The following is a 15,695-nucleotide window of genomic DNA, read 5'->3' as shown; positions in this document are numbered from 1 at the left end:
ACTTCTGCCTTGAAAAAAATAAGCTTTCTTGGGCTTAGCTACATTGGCTTAAAATGACATCACCAACTACCAGCTAATCTGCTGAACACCGCCAGCAGCAAAGTTCTACACCTGAACTACAGCTCAATCTAGCACATTAATGGTATTATCAAAGGCTGGCTGTACCACAACGCTAGTTTGCAGGCTGAAGCAGCAAAGGAGCTAAGGCTTCAGCCCCTGTGCCCATGACCTCCAGTGGAATAAAGGGGCAGACAACATTTTGACATTTTCTCAACTAAATTCACTTGAATTTCTCATTCACTCACTGCCATGGCAAAGTACAAACAAAAATTCTCAACACCAACATTAACACCACAGAGTCTCGGCTGACACCTGAAATGGAAGTTTCCAGTCACTGTGCCACGAGTCTCACCGTGCCTCTCGGCTGATTGGAGACTGCGAAAACAAACTCGCTTCGGGGATGAACCACATCCTAACACACAGAGTGCTAACATCTCAACAGCAGCACTATCATTTCTGTGAAGACGCATTATGTAACCAACATGACAGAAACAGCTGAAAATTTTTGAGAATGGGTTTTAAGCTTCTAACCAATTCCTTCACTGAATGCTCCTGACATTTTTGTCTGTAAATCTGGCTGCTCACCACCTGACACTCATCCCACACAATGATGTTCCAAGGGTCCTCAGTTGGAAAGGAGTTAGGACCTTCATGTACTACAGCTGTGTAAATGCTCTGCCCTGTTAAAACTCAGAAATCAGTCTCCTGTTGCTCCATTTTCTCTGGGTATCTTTTCAGCAGCAGTAACCTGAAGTATTACTTATAACTATCACACTACTTTACAAATACTGCCTTTCTAGACCACTGCTCCCTTTTCCCTTTTAGGTTCCTACAGCAGGAAAAAACCTAATGTCATTATGTGCATTCTACAAAAAAAAAAAAATCATTCAAGTGACACTAAAACAAGGTAGGAGCAGAAAACATTTTTAGTTATGTAACTAAAGGGTGGTGTGCTCGAGATGTTTTCTGTCTGCAATTATGCTGAGGTTTGCTTTATAATTAGCTTCTTCCTGAAAAACAGACCAATTAACTCTTGGTGGAATGCAATGTGTTAAAAAACAAGTTATACATCAAAAATTTAACTCCTTCCCCAAACAAAAATGCTGCTGACAATATTTCCTCTTTTTTGGTATGGTCAGAGAAAAACTATCTATTCCAAATCATCTGATCTTCCCTGAAAATAAGATTAGCTTTTCAAGAGGGATTTTTACAGTATTTTCACCTGAAAGAAAGATTTTTCTACTATGCTTAGTCCATGTTTAACAGCTACTTTTACTCGATAACAATTTTTCATGGCCATACCTACACACACACACAACAGACGCCTATATACGCACCGATACCTACGGGCGCCAGCGCGTCATTCTCAGCCTGAGCCTCCACGGAGACACCAGCTCTCCCACCGGGCCCAAGCTACGAGGAGCTCGGGGGGCGACCCGCACGCTTTCCCCCAACCCGCGTCCCTCCGCGGAAGGGGAAACCGCTCGGAAGCTTCTGCCAAATTATTCCCGCCCCGGCTTTAAGCGCGGGAGGGCTTTAACCTCGGGGCCGGGATGGGGAAGGCGGCACCCAGCCCGGCCCGCTCCCCTCGGTGCCCCGCAGGCTACCTCGGCGGGCCCACTCCCCCCCGCCGCCACGTCCCTCACGGCCTCCCCACCCGCCCCCGGCCTGCGGCCTCCCTCCGGCCCCGCACCGTGTAGGTCTCCACCAGCTCGGAACCCAGGACTCGGGCGTCCCGGGGGGGCTCCTCGCCGTCCTCGCCGCCCGCCGCCGCTTCCATGACGCCGCGAGAAGCGCAGGGGACCGCGGCCGCCGCCGCGCTCACGCCGTCACCGCTCCCCTCCGGCTGCCGCCACCGCCGCCCGCACCGGCCCCTGGCCCAGCCCTCGCTCCCGCCGCTGCCGCCATCTTGGCTAACCCCCCCCTCAGGGTGCGGCTCGCCCCGCCCGCCGCCGACTTTATTGGCAGCCGCCAGCGGCGGCAGAGGCGGGGCTTGTCGTCGGGGGCGGGCCTTAACGCTGGGAGAGGCGGGTCTATGGCCCATTGGGGCGGGGCTTAGGGCGAGTTGGCGCGCATGCGTGTTGGCCGTCCGACGGCGCGGGCAGCGCGATGCCGTGCGATGGAGGGCAGCGCTGGGGTGTGCTGGGCAGGGCTGCGCTGGGCAGGGCTGGGCAGTGCCCCAAAGCAGCGCCTCGCCCAGCTGCAGGCGGCTCTTGGGGGAGATCAGTTGAAGGCTTGGATGCCATCGCCTCGGGCCGAGGTGCCGCTGCCGTGGTTCTGTGCCCAACGCGCCCGGTGCCACCTCAGAAACGGCGCTGGTGACAGGCCAGGCCTGCGTGGCTGGGCCCAGGGCCTCAGGGGTGAGCCCAGGGTGAATTCGGGGTGTAGTCTGGGGTGACTTCACTGGCGTTAAGAACTTTGCTTGCCTCCATGCACTGTCCCACTGAGCACGGGGAAGTGCTTCAAACCCGCACACACTAAAAGGGTCTTGCCTGGAATAATCAAGGGATGGCGAGCAAGTCCTCCTCGGCCTTTTCCCCATGAACCTGAGTTGCCCCAAGAGGGAATCACAGGAGGTTTGGCTAAAAAAGCACCTTCCAGCAAAACAAACGTGACCTCTCTCTGTCCTTCCGTATGCTACCTAAGGGAGAATGCAATTAGCTCCAGCGTAGCGTCAGTAGTAGCAGCAGAAGCACCAAATGCCCTGGGTGCACGTGTGGGTTTCAGAGTTGTCTGGACAGACAGTGTTTCCTCGGCAGAAGGGAGCTGCAGTGCAGAGGGAGTAATGCTGCCGGGGTAACACCAGCATCTGGCAGATGCAGCCAGGCCCAGGGCCGCAGATAAGCAAACACAGCTCTGCAAATGCAGCCAGATAAACCCATTTTGATTTTATTTTTCCTGCAAAGATGCTTTCCCTTGGTCAGCACTTCTCCAAAGGATGATACCGTGCAAAGAGAAAACACAGATAGTACAGACAGCCCAAGAGGGATTTTCCAGCGCCGTCCCAGCTTTTGGCAGGAGCTGCTGATGAGCTCAGCGTCTTGATGAGATAATAACCGCTTCTGGAGAGCAACTTTAATTAAGCGTCCTCTGAATGTTCCATCTCCTTAATTAAATAGCAACTTGCAGTGCTCGCACGTCTGCTGGTTTTGATAGGTACCCTTCTCCGCTTCTGAAAGCGGTGTCTGCCTGCGGGCACCGAGGCAGCTCATGGTGCCACAGCCCTGAGAGGATGCACCAACCAGAGCAATGCAGCTGGGGAAGGGAGAAAACAGGGGCTCTTTCAGCTGAAACCCTCCGAGGAGAACTGAGGTAGCAGTAAATTAAAGAGTGCCGATGTCAGTGGGTCTGGTCGTGCTTGGGGCCAGGTGCCCCACACAGGGAAGGGGGACGCTGCAGCATTTTGCTGTGGTTTGGAGCCGCAGCAGACTGCCCAAGGAGCCCTGCAAACACCCCTGACCTCAAATAAAGTTGCAACTTAGTTGGGCTTCTGTTTTTTATTTCTTTATATTCAACCTGCCTCTGCTTCTTTTGCAGTGGGTTGCAGCTGCCTGGAAAGGAAAACCTGAACAGAGATTTTGGAGAAAAAAAGTGCAGTAGACACTTGTTTCCGCTTGTCTTGGTACCTTGGATTGACTGACAAGTGCAACGGCATGTCAGGGTGCAGCTGAAGCCCGAGCTGATGCACCGTACCTAACCGTGGTGACAGCCGGTGTGCCGCCGAGCCGGCTGTGCACCCGGATTATGGGCCCTCGTGTTGGCGGCCCTCCTCAGGCTGCAGCCAGCCAGGCTCTGTCTCTGCTCTGGGGCTCACGCGGGGAGGCAAGAGAAGCAGCAGGAGCAGATGGTTTTCCCTCGGACACCCCCACACCTGCCGCAGCAGCCTCCCCCTGCACTTTGCACAGCAGAGGCTCTGGGTTTCTCTACAAAGACCCAATTTCCGACTTGTTTATAAGCAAACTGCTATGGAGAGAGCCAGGGGATGCTGGAAGCTTTGGCTCTGAGCAGCACATGGGGAGGCAGAGGTTGGCATGACGCCCCTCGTCTGTGCATCCCTCCCAGGGAGGAGCATCACCTCTCGCTGCCAGACGGACTTCATCCTTCCCATCTAGGCATGACTGTGTTCTGCAAGTTTCTGTTTGTGTCACACATTTGCAGAAATGTGGCTGTCCCATGTCAGCGTGCACAGTGGCAGTGGCTCAGATTTCCCCTCGCTAAGCAGAGACCCTTCTTCCACACCTCGATCTGGGTTTCATCCCAGCTCCTCTACAATCGTGGCTGCGCCCCTTTGAAGGCAGTGTTAGAGCTCCTGCTCATGCCATGCATCGGCCGTAGATATATTCTGACGCATCCTAGCAGCTGTTTTCAGGGGGATGACTCGGAGCCGTCGCCTCCCGCCAGGGCCAGGCACGGTTCCTCACCCTCTGCCACCGTGCCTGGCAGTGCCCAGGGCCAGCGCCTGCTGCCCACCGGCTCCACAGGGAATCCTGCTGGGAAAAACAGCCGAGGGCTGGGGTTCACCTCAGGGCAACACTTCACTCGGGGAGGGTCTCCATAGGGGTGCCCAGGAGGGTTTGGGTGGTGGGCAAGCACAGGTCCCCCATCCCAGCCTGTGCTCTCACCTAAAGACAGGCTCTGATGCCCTTTAACAAAATAACTACTACCCTTTGCAGCTTTTTCTGCCTTTTCTGTGTTCAAGGCAACCAAAATATTAATATGTCCCAATTCTGAAAGACTAATATGCTTCAAAAATTAATTCCTTAAATGCAACTATTTTCCTTTTTATCACACCTGCCATCCCATGCTGAGAAGAGGCAGAGCCCAGCTGAAGCAGGGGTAAATCAAGGCCGTGGGCACACGCAGGACCGCGGCTCACAGCAGGCTCTGCAGCAAGTTGATCTTTTGGGACTGCAAAATCCGGGAGGACGTGATGTGGGGACACGGTGCTGCGCCCACCCGTGCGCTCGCTTTGTGCTGTCACCACCCCGGGTCTCTGATTAACGCCGCTTTGGCCAGGCATTACACAGGGACAGCAGTTTCTCTGCGTGCAATGTGATTTCTATCAAAGGGAGAAGGGATTTTTTTTGGAAGAGAAGAAACCTAACAGCTGCATTCGTAGTGTTTTCAGTTTTGCTAACACCTTTGGGATCCAGCTGGAGGCGAGACTCCATCACCCTGAGACGCCGAAGCCATCTGTAGCTCCTCTGGACACAAGAGGGAGTCCTGAATCGCCAAAATCAGAGGTTTTGCTTTGGTTGCTGCGGGTTAAAATGCTTTTCCCTGCACTGAGAAAACGCTGGTCATCACTTGGAGGCCTTTGGTGTGTTTTGCTCTCCCTCATGGTGGGGTAAATCCACGGTAAATCCAGGAACGTGGATTTTCCCCATTTGCAGTGGGAACAGGTAAGCTCGCTGGTTGGGTGAAGTGAGTCCCGGTTTCCGAAAGGACCGGGAGTTATCCCTGAAATCAAGCACAGCTAACAGCCCCCCCCCCCCAGTTTTGCTGCCCCAGATAAATGCAGAAAATGGAAGCAAATGCAGAAAACGGCTCCACCTGCCTCCACACTTCTCCCTGCCGTGGCATCAGGACCGCACATTCTCCCCCCTCAGCCTAGGCTCCCGCACACACACGGCATCGCCTCCCCCAAGGGCACCGGCCCCAGCAGTGTGTCCTGCGTGGGCTTGGGGACAGCTGGCAGAGGGGACAGGGAGGCCCCGACACTCCCTGTTCCCACTGCCCATGGGCAGATTTGCTGCCACACAGGGACATTTAGAGAGGCCCGCCTTTCCCGTATCGCCCCATTTAATTAGGCACAATCCTTCTAATGCAGCTCCCGGGGGGGGGAGACACAGAGCAGGTGGAGGTGACATGGTGGCACACGTCCAGTCAGGACAGCCAAATACCGCAATGTGTCAGCCAGGGTCCTGCCGAAACCCGGCTGAAAGGGCTCGCTCGTTCCTGTATCAAAGTCACAAGGAAACCTCCAGCTGCCCCGAAGCGGGGCTGGGGCTGGCCCCGGACATGCCAGCTTCGGGCTCGGCAGTGTCCCCGTCCCAAGGCACGCAGGCCAGGCATTCCTGCGGGGACGGGACGGGGACGGGCATGCGGGGCTGCCGGGGGGCTGGTCACGTCCCCCGGGGCGGGCAGCCCCTATATCAGCCGGCCCCGCTGGGGCAGCACCGGCAGAGTGACCGTGACGTCCCCTGGCCCCTTGCCCACCCTCTCCAGCCATGGATGACATCTATAAGGCAGCGGTAAGTGCCCCGCTTTGGGGCTGCGGTTTTGGGGGGTGGTTTAAAGGGTTTTCAGGGATTTTATAGGAGATTCCCCAAAGCTGTGATGCAGTTAATTCAGTGGAGAAATGCAAATACGAAATAATTATAGGGTGGCAACTTTTAGTCAACATCATTATCCAGGACACAGACCTTTCTCACTGATGGCTCTGAAGGTTTCGCACTCCTCTCGTAAGCAGCAAACTCTCAGCTGTGCTGCTCAATTATTTGCAATTACTCCCTTGGCTCTCTGCTATGAGACAGACAGGTGCCCACAGGCGAAGTTGTAAATCTCAGCAAAATCTTGAAAGCGTAAGGGGTGGCTCTCAGTGTTAGCCCAGACCAAGCAGAGCGGTGTTTCCCACAAAACGAAGGCGATTTGTATGGGTTAAACCTCACCCTCTTCTTTCTGGTGCTTTATAATTCTGCCAATGCTACATTTCCCCCTTCCTTAGCTGAATATTTTTTACTGAGAGATTTAAAAACCCCTTGGCTATTGTAAGTTATTTCCAAATATCCTCCTCTGTGTTGCCGCTCCTGATATCTGCTCCGCAGAAATCCAGAATGTGAGCTATGCTCTCGGGGAACGCAGAGCATCCGAACGGCTATTTTAACTTACACAGCTGCACACTGCACTCACTGTGTAAACCCAAACTATTTGATCTGTAATACGGGCATTGCATTATTTTGTAATGCAGAGAGTGTGAGATGTGAGTGGAATAAAGATGAAAATAGATTCTGGATTGTGTGGATTGCTACTGCGTCCCTTCCATAACTGGAGTTAAAAGAAAAGTTTTTTGGTGATTTTTTTTGGTTTTTTTTTAACATATGTCTGATCAGGTTTTAACCAAGGACAAAAAAGTACATCATACAAGTCCTATTTTTATGCCAAGGTTTTTAGAGTGAAGAAAGATATTGCTTGATATGCAACTGAAGAAAACAACAAAAAGGGCACAGCTCTCCTGTCCTTTGGTCAGCCCTGAACCTTGTGAAATGGAACCCCCCCAGCAATCCTGATAGCGTGAAAAAGCTCAGGAAAGGCTGTACAATAAAGCGCCGAGTCCCCCAACCAACACCTCAAAAAGGGAGAAAAATGTGAGCTGTAAAATCAAAGAAAACCCAGGCCTCTCTAATTAAGCTTTTTAATTATGTTCTCTGCGACTCGAGGCATAAGTCTTCTCCTTATTTTTTAGGGACCTCATGCCTGTAATTAGGGAGCAAGGCTGAAGCGCTTTGCACACAGGTGTTGCCCACAGCCAAAAGGATCTGTCCATCAGCAGCACGGGCAGAGAGCCCCAAAAAGAAAGAGTTCCCCACCCACAAGCTCCAGCCCTCTCCAAATCTCTGCCCCAGAAATGGGCAAAAATCCACTGGTGAAGGTCATCCCTAGCCAAAGCCTGTGGGCTTTAGCAGAGTTGGACCACCAAGGAATTCAGCTGAGAAAAAGAATTTGCAGCAGTAAAGAACAACCCCAAAATTCCTACCTTAGGCACCAAAAACTTACCCCAAACACAGAGCCCTTGATGAGGGAAATGAGCCCCGCAGAAGATCCGATGGACTACCACAAGGATTTTGCTGCCAGTTTGAAGGTGAGGGCACACTGGTAGACGCGGGGCTCAAGCCCTGGGCATTAGGTGCCAGCACCTTTCTGACACAAAACAAGCCTAGACCAGGCACAGTGGAGACAAACCGCTTTTTTGTGGATCTATGCCCCAGATTTTAACTGTAATAAAACAGTTTCCCGGAAAAAAAATTCAAGAACTTCAACTTCCCATGCCTGACTTCAAATAGAAACACAGGATGAAGAAGAGAACTGAGAAAAGCAACATCTGGCAATTTGGCTTTACTGCGGATGCTGCAGTGCTGTGAGCTTAGTGCTTGTCTTCCCACACCGCAGCTGGAGAAACCTTTCCCTCAAATGATGTAGAGGGAAAAAAAAACAAAGCTGCAAACAGTACCTCTGTCCAGAGAGCACCGTAAAGAGCTCAAGAGACATCTCTGCAATAAAAGTGTCACTCTGTACTTAAAGTGCATTTAATTTACATACAGCATAGCTCCACATCTATCATTTCAGTAGTCAAGGCAGCTTTGAAAGTATTTCTTTAATTGCTTCATGCTGATGGCATATATTAGCATTATACTTATGCCAAATTCCCTACGTGCAGCCAGAGAACCCAATGGATTTTCATCTTGCCCACTCATGCCTAGATAAGGGTGTGCAAACACAAAGCTATTTCGGGAACATTTTTAGCCTCTGTTAAGCAGCACTAAGAACAGTGTCAGGGACAAGTGTCCAGATAAAGGGCTGCAAGGATAAATACCAAAGCCTGGGAACAATTGGGGAGCTCATCTTTATCTCCAGCACCTCTCTCACCAGGGCTTATAAATAGAGAATGCCCGGGGGGGTCAGGTTACCCGAGCAGCAGGATGCTGGCCGTGGACATTGGCCGAGGGAGCCGTTGCGGCTGCCCTCGCTCTGCCCAAACAATAGGGCAAACAATAGCTGCCTGGCCACGCTGGGCTTGGGTTTCCTCCTGCCATGGCAATCCTCCTGCCGTCCTTAGCACCTTCTGACTTGGAAGTCTTCCCCTCCTGGTGCACGTGGAGTGGGATAAGTCTCTGCCCGCTTCCCGCAGGCTCTGTCCTGCTAGGAAAAAGTGCTTTCCCTGCCTCTTGCTGCTAGGGGGAAGAAGTTCCAGCTGGCTTTTGCAAAACTGCTGCTCTTGGAGGCAAAAGCATCAGCCTTCCCTCAAAGACAGGGTGCCACAACCCTGGGTTGCAGGGTTCTGCCCCAACCGAAACATGGCAGGGATGGGTGTTGGGGACTGCTCGCACAGGGCTGGCAGTACGGAGACGTTAGTGGGGTCGGGCACGCTCCGCAGGGGCCAGGGGCCGTCCTGGCAGGGGGGCATGGCTGGCTGGCTCCAGAGAGGCGGTTGGCCAGCACGGGAAGGAAGAGTCGGTGTTTCCACAGATGGTACCAAGGGGCAGTTGGACACGGTGGTGGGGTCGGCAAGTTTAGATAAGCAGTACCTGCAGGCAGGAATGAAGCTGAAGAGAGAAATGCACTTCCAGCGGTACGACGCAGAGCTGATGGATTCCTCTTTGCTCTCCTCATTATTTTCATTAATTCATGCTAACTAATACGCTCCCACTGATCATCTGCAGGGAATGAGTTAGGGTAATACAGTTTAGGAACAATCCGCCAGCCCATTTTGGCTAACGCCTCACGGCTCGACGGGCCGTTTCTTCAGGGAGATATCTGAAGCAGGCTAAAGGGAATAGCAACCCCCTTCACGGGCAGAAGTCTTTGTACCGAACACTGACTCGGACGGAAGTAGACCAGCTCTTAATGCTTTGGATAGCACAGAGAGTTACCTGAACCTAGGGCTGAAATACAACTCCTGGGGATGGGCTTGTCCACCTCCCCATCCCCAGGGACCTCTGCAGCACATCCCACGTCTGACCTGGCCCCAGCCCACGTGCCTGCAGCCCTCAGCGGTGCAGCCATCCCGCTGCGAAGCCTGCCAGCAACAAGGAATGGCTGACAGAGAAATGCTCTTCCTAGCGGGCCTCCCCTGCTTGTGCAAAGGTGACTTCACTTCTGCCCCATGTCAGACGCTGCCGTTCTAGAGAAATGATGCTCATTTCACAGGAGCTGGGAATATTTTTTTTTTAATGGGCTGAATCTTTTAAGACTACAAAAAGTTGCGGTGTCAAAATCCCACTGGTTGTACATCCCATAGTCCATGAGAGTGACTGCTGAGGCTTGGCTGACCTTTGCAAAGGCTGTTGAAAAAATAACATTACCTTTTAGACATCAGTGATGCTGAGGAAGAAAAATGATTGGTCTCTGTGTTTTCCTTACAGGTTGAGCAGCTGACAGAAGAGCAAAAAAATGGTAAGTGCATCTTTAACCTGACACTGCAGCCCAAAGACGAGCCCAGCCTGCCTCAGCAATTCACACCCCAGGAAATGCCGTCTTTCTAGCAGCCGGCCAAAGCAGGGCATAACCCCGGGATGTTGATCCTCCAGCACTCGAAGCGAGGCAGTTTCGCTGTGTGTGCCCGGCTGTCCTTGCCGTGCCGTGCCCACGCAGCGCTGACATGGGCAGAGAAGGCTGTGCCCAGGACAAGCCTCGTGCCCCAGCGATGCTCGCCTGCAGGGTCGAGGTGTGGGGCAAGACCCTCACGTCTCCTCTCCCCTCTCTCCCCAGAGTTCAAGGCTGCCTTTGACATCTTCGTGCTGGGGGCAGAGGATGGCTGCATCAGCACCAAGGAGCTGGGGAAGGTGATGCGGATGCTGGGGCAGAACCCCACCCCTGAGGAGCTGCAGGAGATGATAGACGAGGTGGATGAAGATGGTAAGAGTTTGGGGTTTCTTCCACTCTCCCAAGAACAGTCCTCACATCTGCAGGTGTGGCAGGCACGGTGTGGGTTGCTAGCGCTCAGCATCTGCACAGCATGGACAGGATCCCCACAGCCTGTGGGGAGCAACCTGCAGTGCTGTGATTCTGAAGGACACTAAACACGCACCAAACTTCAGCATGGTTCCTTTAGCAAACTTCCAGGCGAAAAGGAACTATAAAAATTACTATTCCTGTAGCGTCCAGACTGCTTGAGCTGATTTTAGGGGATTTTTTTTCAGGTACTCTGCAATTGTACAGATCCATTTAAAAACCAGAAAGTATAGGCTGAATGTAGCAACTACCATTTCAGAAACCTGTAATTGTGGCATTTCTATCAGCAGCAGGGTCTTTGACTGCTCAAACACATATGTACTAATATATATATAAGTTAACCTCAATACAGTCAGTGTACCAGTGATCACACACAACCAACTCCCCTGTGTGCAGGTTGGGCAGAAACACCATGTGTTACCATAAATAATCATAAAACAAAAAAGCAGTTAAAAATTAGGCAAAAAAGGGAAATAGCTGTACTGTTGGTGCAAACATACACTGCACGAATACCTGCCTTCTGGAGCTTTTATTATTACCTAGATGAGATGGACAGGTATCTCCATAGCAGGAATTTCCATTCATCAGTGCTTCAAGCAGGACTTTCAGTTCAGATTGGAAAAGGTAAAAATTCAGTAGATTCAGTCCATGGCCAGAGTCACTCACGCCAGCGTCCTCTGGAAAGCTGCCTCTTGCTGCAAGGCTGCTCTCCTGAGTTTTGCTCCTTTGTTACTAACGGGAAGTGTGATCTCTCACTCGGTGTTGCCCGTCCACCGTCGACTGATGGTGTTTATTCTGCCTGCAGGCAGCGGCACTGTAGACTTTGACGAGTTCCTCGTTATGATGGTCCGGTGTATGAAAGATGACAGCAAAGGAAAAACCGAAGAGGAACTCTCAGATCTCTTCAGGATGTTTGATAAGTAAGAGCCAGAGCCGCAAACGCGGCATGGCAGGGTGCTGTGAGCGGTGCAGCCACCCTGGTGCCCCCTCCCCAGCGTGCTGGTCCGCCCCTGAGCTCTTCTGTCCTCGCATAGAAACGCCGATGGCTACATCGACCTCGAGGAGCTGAAGATCATGCTGCAGGCGACGGGAGAGACCATCACTGAGGACGACATAGAAGAACTGATGAAAGATGGGGATAAAAACAATGATGGCAGGATTGACTACGACGGTAGGAGTCTTTCTTGTCTGCAGTTTGGTCATGAGCCCTTGAGCTTGCCCCAGGCAGCTCCCACCATCTCAGTTGCCTTCAGGGACAGGGACGAGCTCGTGCAGGCAGTGCTGGGCAATAGCCTGATCACAACCAGTGTTTGCACAGGGACAGGGGTTTCTTACACTCCCCACGCTGCGACAGCCAGCCTGCACTGAAGCAAACAAACTGCTCTTCCCCAGAGACCTGCCCGTCCCCTCCTGCCCCCTAAACGCACGCACCAGCTCTGAAGGGCCATTTCTTTGAACGTGATGCTGCTGAAATGACCCCCAGACCATTTCCAAGCTGAGCTGGGGGCCATGTCCCTCCCCGGACACTCACCTCCAGTGTTTTGGTGGCAGCTGAGGGTGACGCTGGGCTCCAATGACATTTCCAGCTGGAGTCACGAGGAATCCTCGCCACGGCCAGAGGAGCGGCAGCCATTCCTCCTCGGCCTCTGACACACTGGGGGGACTGAAAAGCAGACAGGGCTGGGGAAAGCTGCCAAGAACACACATGGCAACTGCGAGGGCACTTTGGTCCCACCTCACACCCCTTGTCTCTGATGTCTTCTCCTTGGCAGAGTTCCTGGAGTTTATGAAGGGAGTCGAATAAATCTGAGGCCAGATCGACAGCCCGACCTCCTAAACCCCTCCAGCTCTGCATCTCATCTCCTTGACTAAGTCCCCTGGCTACCGGCATGAAGACAGCGCGCTGAGAAGGGTGGCCGCTGGGAAAATAAAACGCGTTAATACCAAGCGCCTCAGATGGTTGTTCCTTGGAGGCTTAGCGCGAGCTTCACCCCAGTCGCATACTTATGACTAATTGGGCTGCACCGAGCGCCCGCGAGCCATGTCTGGGAAGGTGACCCCACAGCTGGAGCTTTAAGCCTCCATGGATGTGTTTTGCTGCCAGCCTGGCATCGAAGCCCAGCCAACAGGGTCACGGGTGCTCAGTTGGGAGCTATGTTGCATCTCCTGACCCCTGCCATGGTAAGCAGGCTCAGGAGCCGACACTGGTGCCTGCTGGTTTAACTGGAGCATCGCTAGGATTTTAGGAACAAAATATGCATTAGCGACCACTTATGCCACCACTGAAATCCCTCTCCTCCTTGCTCTCGCCCCGGCTGTCCTGGAGGGACACCCCTTCCTCCTCCCTGTCATCCTGACAGCCACCCTGCAGTGCATGCAGAAAGATGATCTCAGTTTTCTTTGGAAATGCAAATAAAAGCCATTCCTAAGCCGGAGTGGGTGCCTCCTTCCCATCGCACCCAGCCTGATGGGAGGCAGGCGGCAGCAGCCCCGCGGCATCTCACAGTCCTCCCAGGTCTGGGTGGGAGCCTCGCCACAATAACCGAAACACCCGATTTTCCCTCAGGAATCACGTCTGTTTGGGCCACAGGGGCCGTGAGCAAGGCACAACCCCACTTTGGGTCTCAGCTCCCAGGCGCAGGGTGACAGGAGGGCTAAGCAGGGCAAGCCGTGCTGTCCCCAGGGGCCCCGGGCACCTTCTCTCGTCCCAAGGAAGTGTGGCATTCCTGCGGCATTAGCAGCTCCCCCTGCACATAGCTGCCTCCTCCCATCGAATTACAGCCCCAGCACAGCTCACACATTGCAGTCGTGTTGCTAAAATCAAACGTTTACCCAAGCAAAATAAACACTGGCAGGGCAAGGCGCGAGACCGTGTCGGTGCAGGCACTGGCGAAGCTGGCCCCAGCCCAGGGCGAGCATGCCACCATGCCAGCACCCCTGTGCCCACTGCACCGTCCTTTCCCCTCCAAAACCAGCTTCCCCCCCCCCCCCCCCCCCGTGGAAATAACACCCTGAGCAGCTCTATTTGATGTGACACACGGTCTCTTTTGTAGCAACAATGAAATTTTGTAATTCAGAGCAAACAGGCTTGAGGTGAAAACAGGCATGAGAGGGGTTGTTGGTTCTTTGGAAGGACACAGCTGTGTCTTTCCTCTGGACAACGCGCACAAAATGTTTTGCTCAACCAGGGCTTGAAACATCAGAGAAATCGAGTAAATGAACCCATCAGCTAGAGCAGCTGATTTTCCTGAAAACCAGGATATTTTGGGAACACCCCTAACGCAAACGTCTGGAAGACCCACTCAGAGGGGTCTCCCCAAGGGTCCCAAGCCCTCGATGCCATAGCTCCTGCTGATTCAGCAGAACTGCAGAAGTCAACAGACACAGGAACGTCTTGGGTTGAACCACCCGGTGACAGGAACCGCTGAGCGTTACTGCCTTCTGTTTCCAATGAAGCCATAACCTAGAGATCAGAAATAATCATCTTCCACCTCCCCAGTGTAGCAGCAGGAGTCGTTTCCCATTGACACCTGCTTCCGAGGATGCAGCTGAAATGTTTGACCCAAAACATTTAAAACATAAAGGGGTTCTACTCCACAGAGATGCAAATACCTGGGCTTCGGCCATGAGCCAAGATGATGCCAGCTCTTCCCACAGCCATGGCCATCCAGCCCATGGGCAACCCACCCCCACACTCTCATGTCTCAGCAGGCATCACTGACAGCCCTGTTTACCTTCCTCTGTCCCGACTAGATCCCAATACCCAACAAGGACATCTCCAGGACATTCACCACTGCTTACTGACCAGCTTTTGCTCCCTAAAGAGTGAACGGGAGAAAAAAAAAAATATAGAACTTTCCCAGCTCAACCCCCTCCCTCTGGTCAGCTTGGTGGCTTGGGGTGCGGCCTGGACTCTTGCTGTGACCCCAGAGAAAACAACGGCTGTGAAGAGCCACCCGACCACACGTCTCGGCTCTCCCCCTTGGTTCAACAGCACAGACAGCAGCAAGGCACAGCCTCGCTGTCTACCTACTCTTTTCTGAGAGCAAAACAGGGAAGGTGGTGGCTGGAAAGAAAGAGGACCGAGGTCTTGCACCCACTGAAACTTGCCCCTAGAAGAGCTGACACGCTGGGGAGCGTTTGGGCTTTTTTAGTCCCAAGACCAGAGGCGTCAACAGGTCAGCACGCTTTGCATGACACCAGAAAACCTGCTGCAAGACCTATTTATCTTAACACACTGACTGCCCTCCAAGAGTAAGACAACAAATGCTGTGCGGTGGGGTGCTGCGGGTGGATTTCACTGTCGGCTAAAACACCGGAACAACTGCATTAGGAATGTAACCTGACTTGACGGGCCAGCGAGTGGGTTAGGTGGCTGAAAAACCAGTAACCAGCACTGGATCAGCCTGGCTGAAGCCTCCACAGAAGGGATGTGCCTGATCATGTGCTAATGATGAATGAAAACCACCCAGGAGTCCATGTATCTATGCAACTCCAAACAAATTTGCAGTTTTCCCTGCACATGTGGTGAAGCTTTGGTGCCAGAAGCCTTTAAAGAAGGTGACACATATCCACAAGCACTGCTGGGGGGGGGGGGGGGGGGGGCGGGGGCGGGAATGTCACTGAAACATCCATCTATTTTTCAAATCAGGCAGAAAGTTATCTATCATTCCCTAAACCAGTCCCCCCTGCCCCAGCTGAGACAGGAGCTGTGCCGGCAGGTGACAGCAGCCCGTGCCAGTAGATGCAGCCACAGCTCTCAGGCCATTTGCTCTGCTTGCTTTTGCTGGCAGCGGATTTAATTCCTGCCCTGGTTTGCAGCTTTTCCAGCACATTTGAGGCCTCTCTTCAGCCCTCCGTAAAACTTTGCTGTGTGAACTAAGCGACTGCAGGAAGACCTGAGG

The 15,695-nt window shown here is 53.0% G+C and overlaps 2 protein-coding genes across 4 annotated transcripts in view; one reads left to right on the top strand and one right to left on the bottom strand.

Annotated features, from left to right (window-relative positions):
* Positions 1-1,991, bottom strand: part of NISCH (nischarin) — a 32,409-nt gene extending 30,418 nt beyond the window's left edge. For 2 of the 3 annotated variants that reach the window (XM_075432567.1, XM_075432566.1), the window contains exon 1: positions 1,754-1,991. In XM_075432567.1, the coding sequence (XP_075288682.1) occupies positions 1,754-1,840 (87 nt within the window). In that variant the 5' untranslated portion in view covers positions 1,841-1,991. The remainder of the gene's footprint in view (positions 1-1,753) is intronic. The other variant, XM_075432565.1, reaches the window with a different exon arrangement.
* A 4,179-nt stretch (positions 1,992-6,170) lies between these two features.
* Positions 6,171-12,738, top strand: TNNC1 (troponin C1, slow skeletal and cardiac type). Its single transcript, XM_009942471.2, has 6 exons — positions 6,171-6,314; positions 10,203-10,233; positions 10,549-10,695; positions 11,597-11,711; positions 11,826-11,962; positions 12,564-12,738. Exons 1-6 carry the CDS (start codon positions 6,291-6,293, stop codon positions 12,593-12,595), a joined length of 486 nt encoding a protein of 161 aa, XP_009940773.1. The 5' UTR covers positions 6,171-6,290; the 3' UTR covers positions 12,596-12,738.
* The last annotated feature ends 2,957 nt before the right edge of the window (positions 12,739-15,695 follow it).

The sequence above is a fragment of the Opisthocomus hoazin genome, chromosome 11 (genome assembly GCF_030867145.1).
Source record: "Opisthocomus hoazin isolate bOpiHoa1 chromosome 11, bOpiHoa1.hap1, whole genome shotgun sequence".
Classification (NCBI taxonomy): domain Eukaryota; kingdom Metazoa; phylum Chordata; class Aves; order Opisthocomiformes; family Opisthocomidae; genus Opisthocomus; species Opisthocomus hoazin.
Note: the sequence above shows the minus strand (reverse complement) of the source record. Positions and strands in the feature narration are given on the sequence as shown.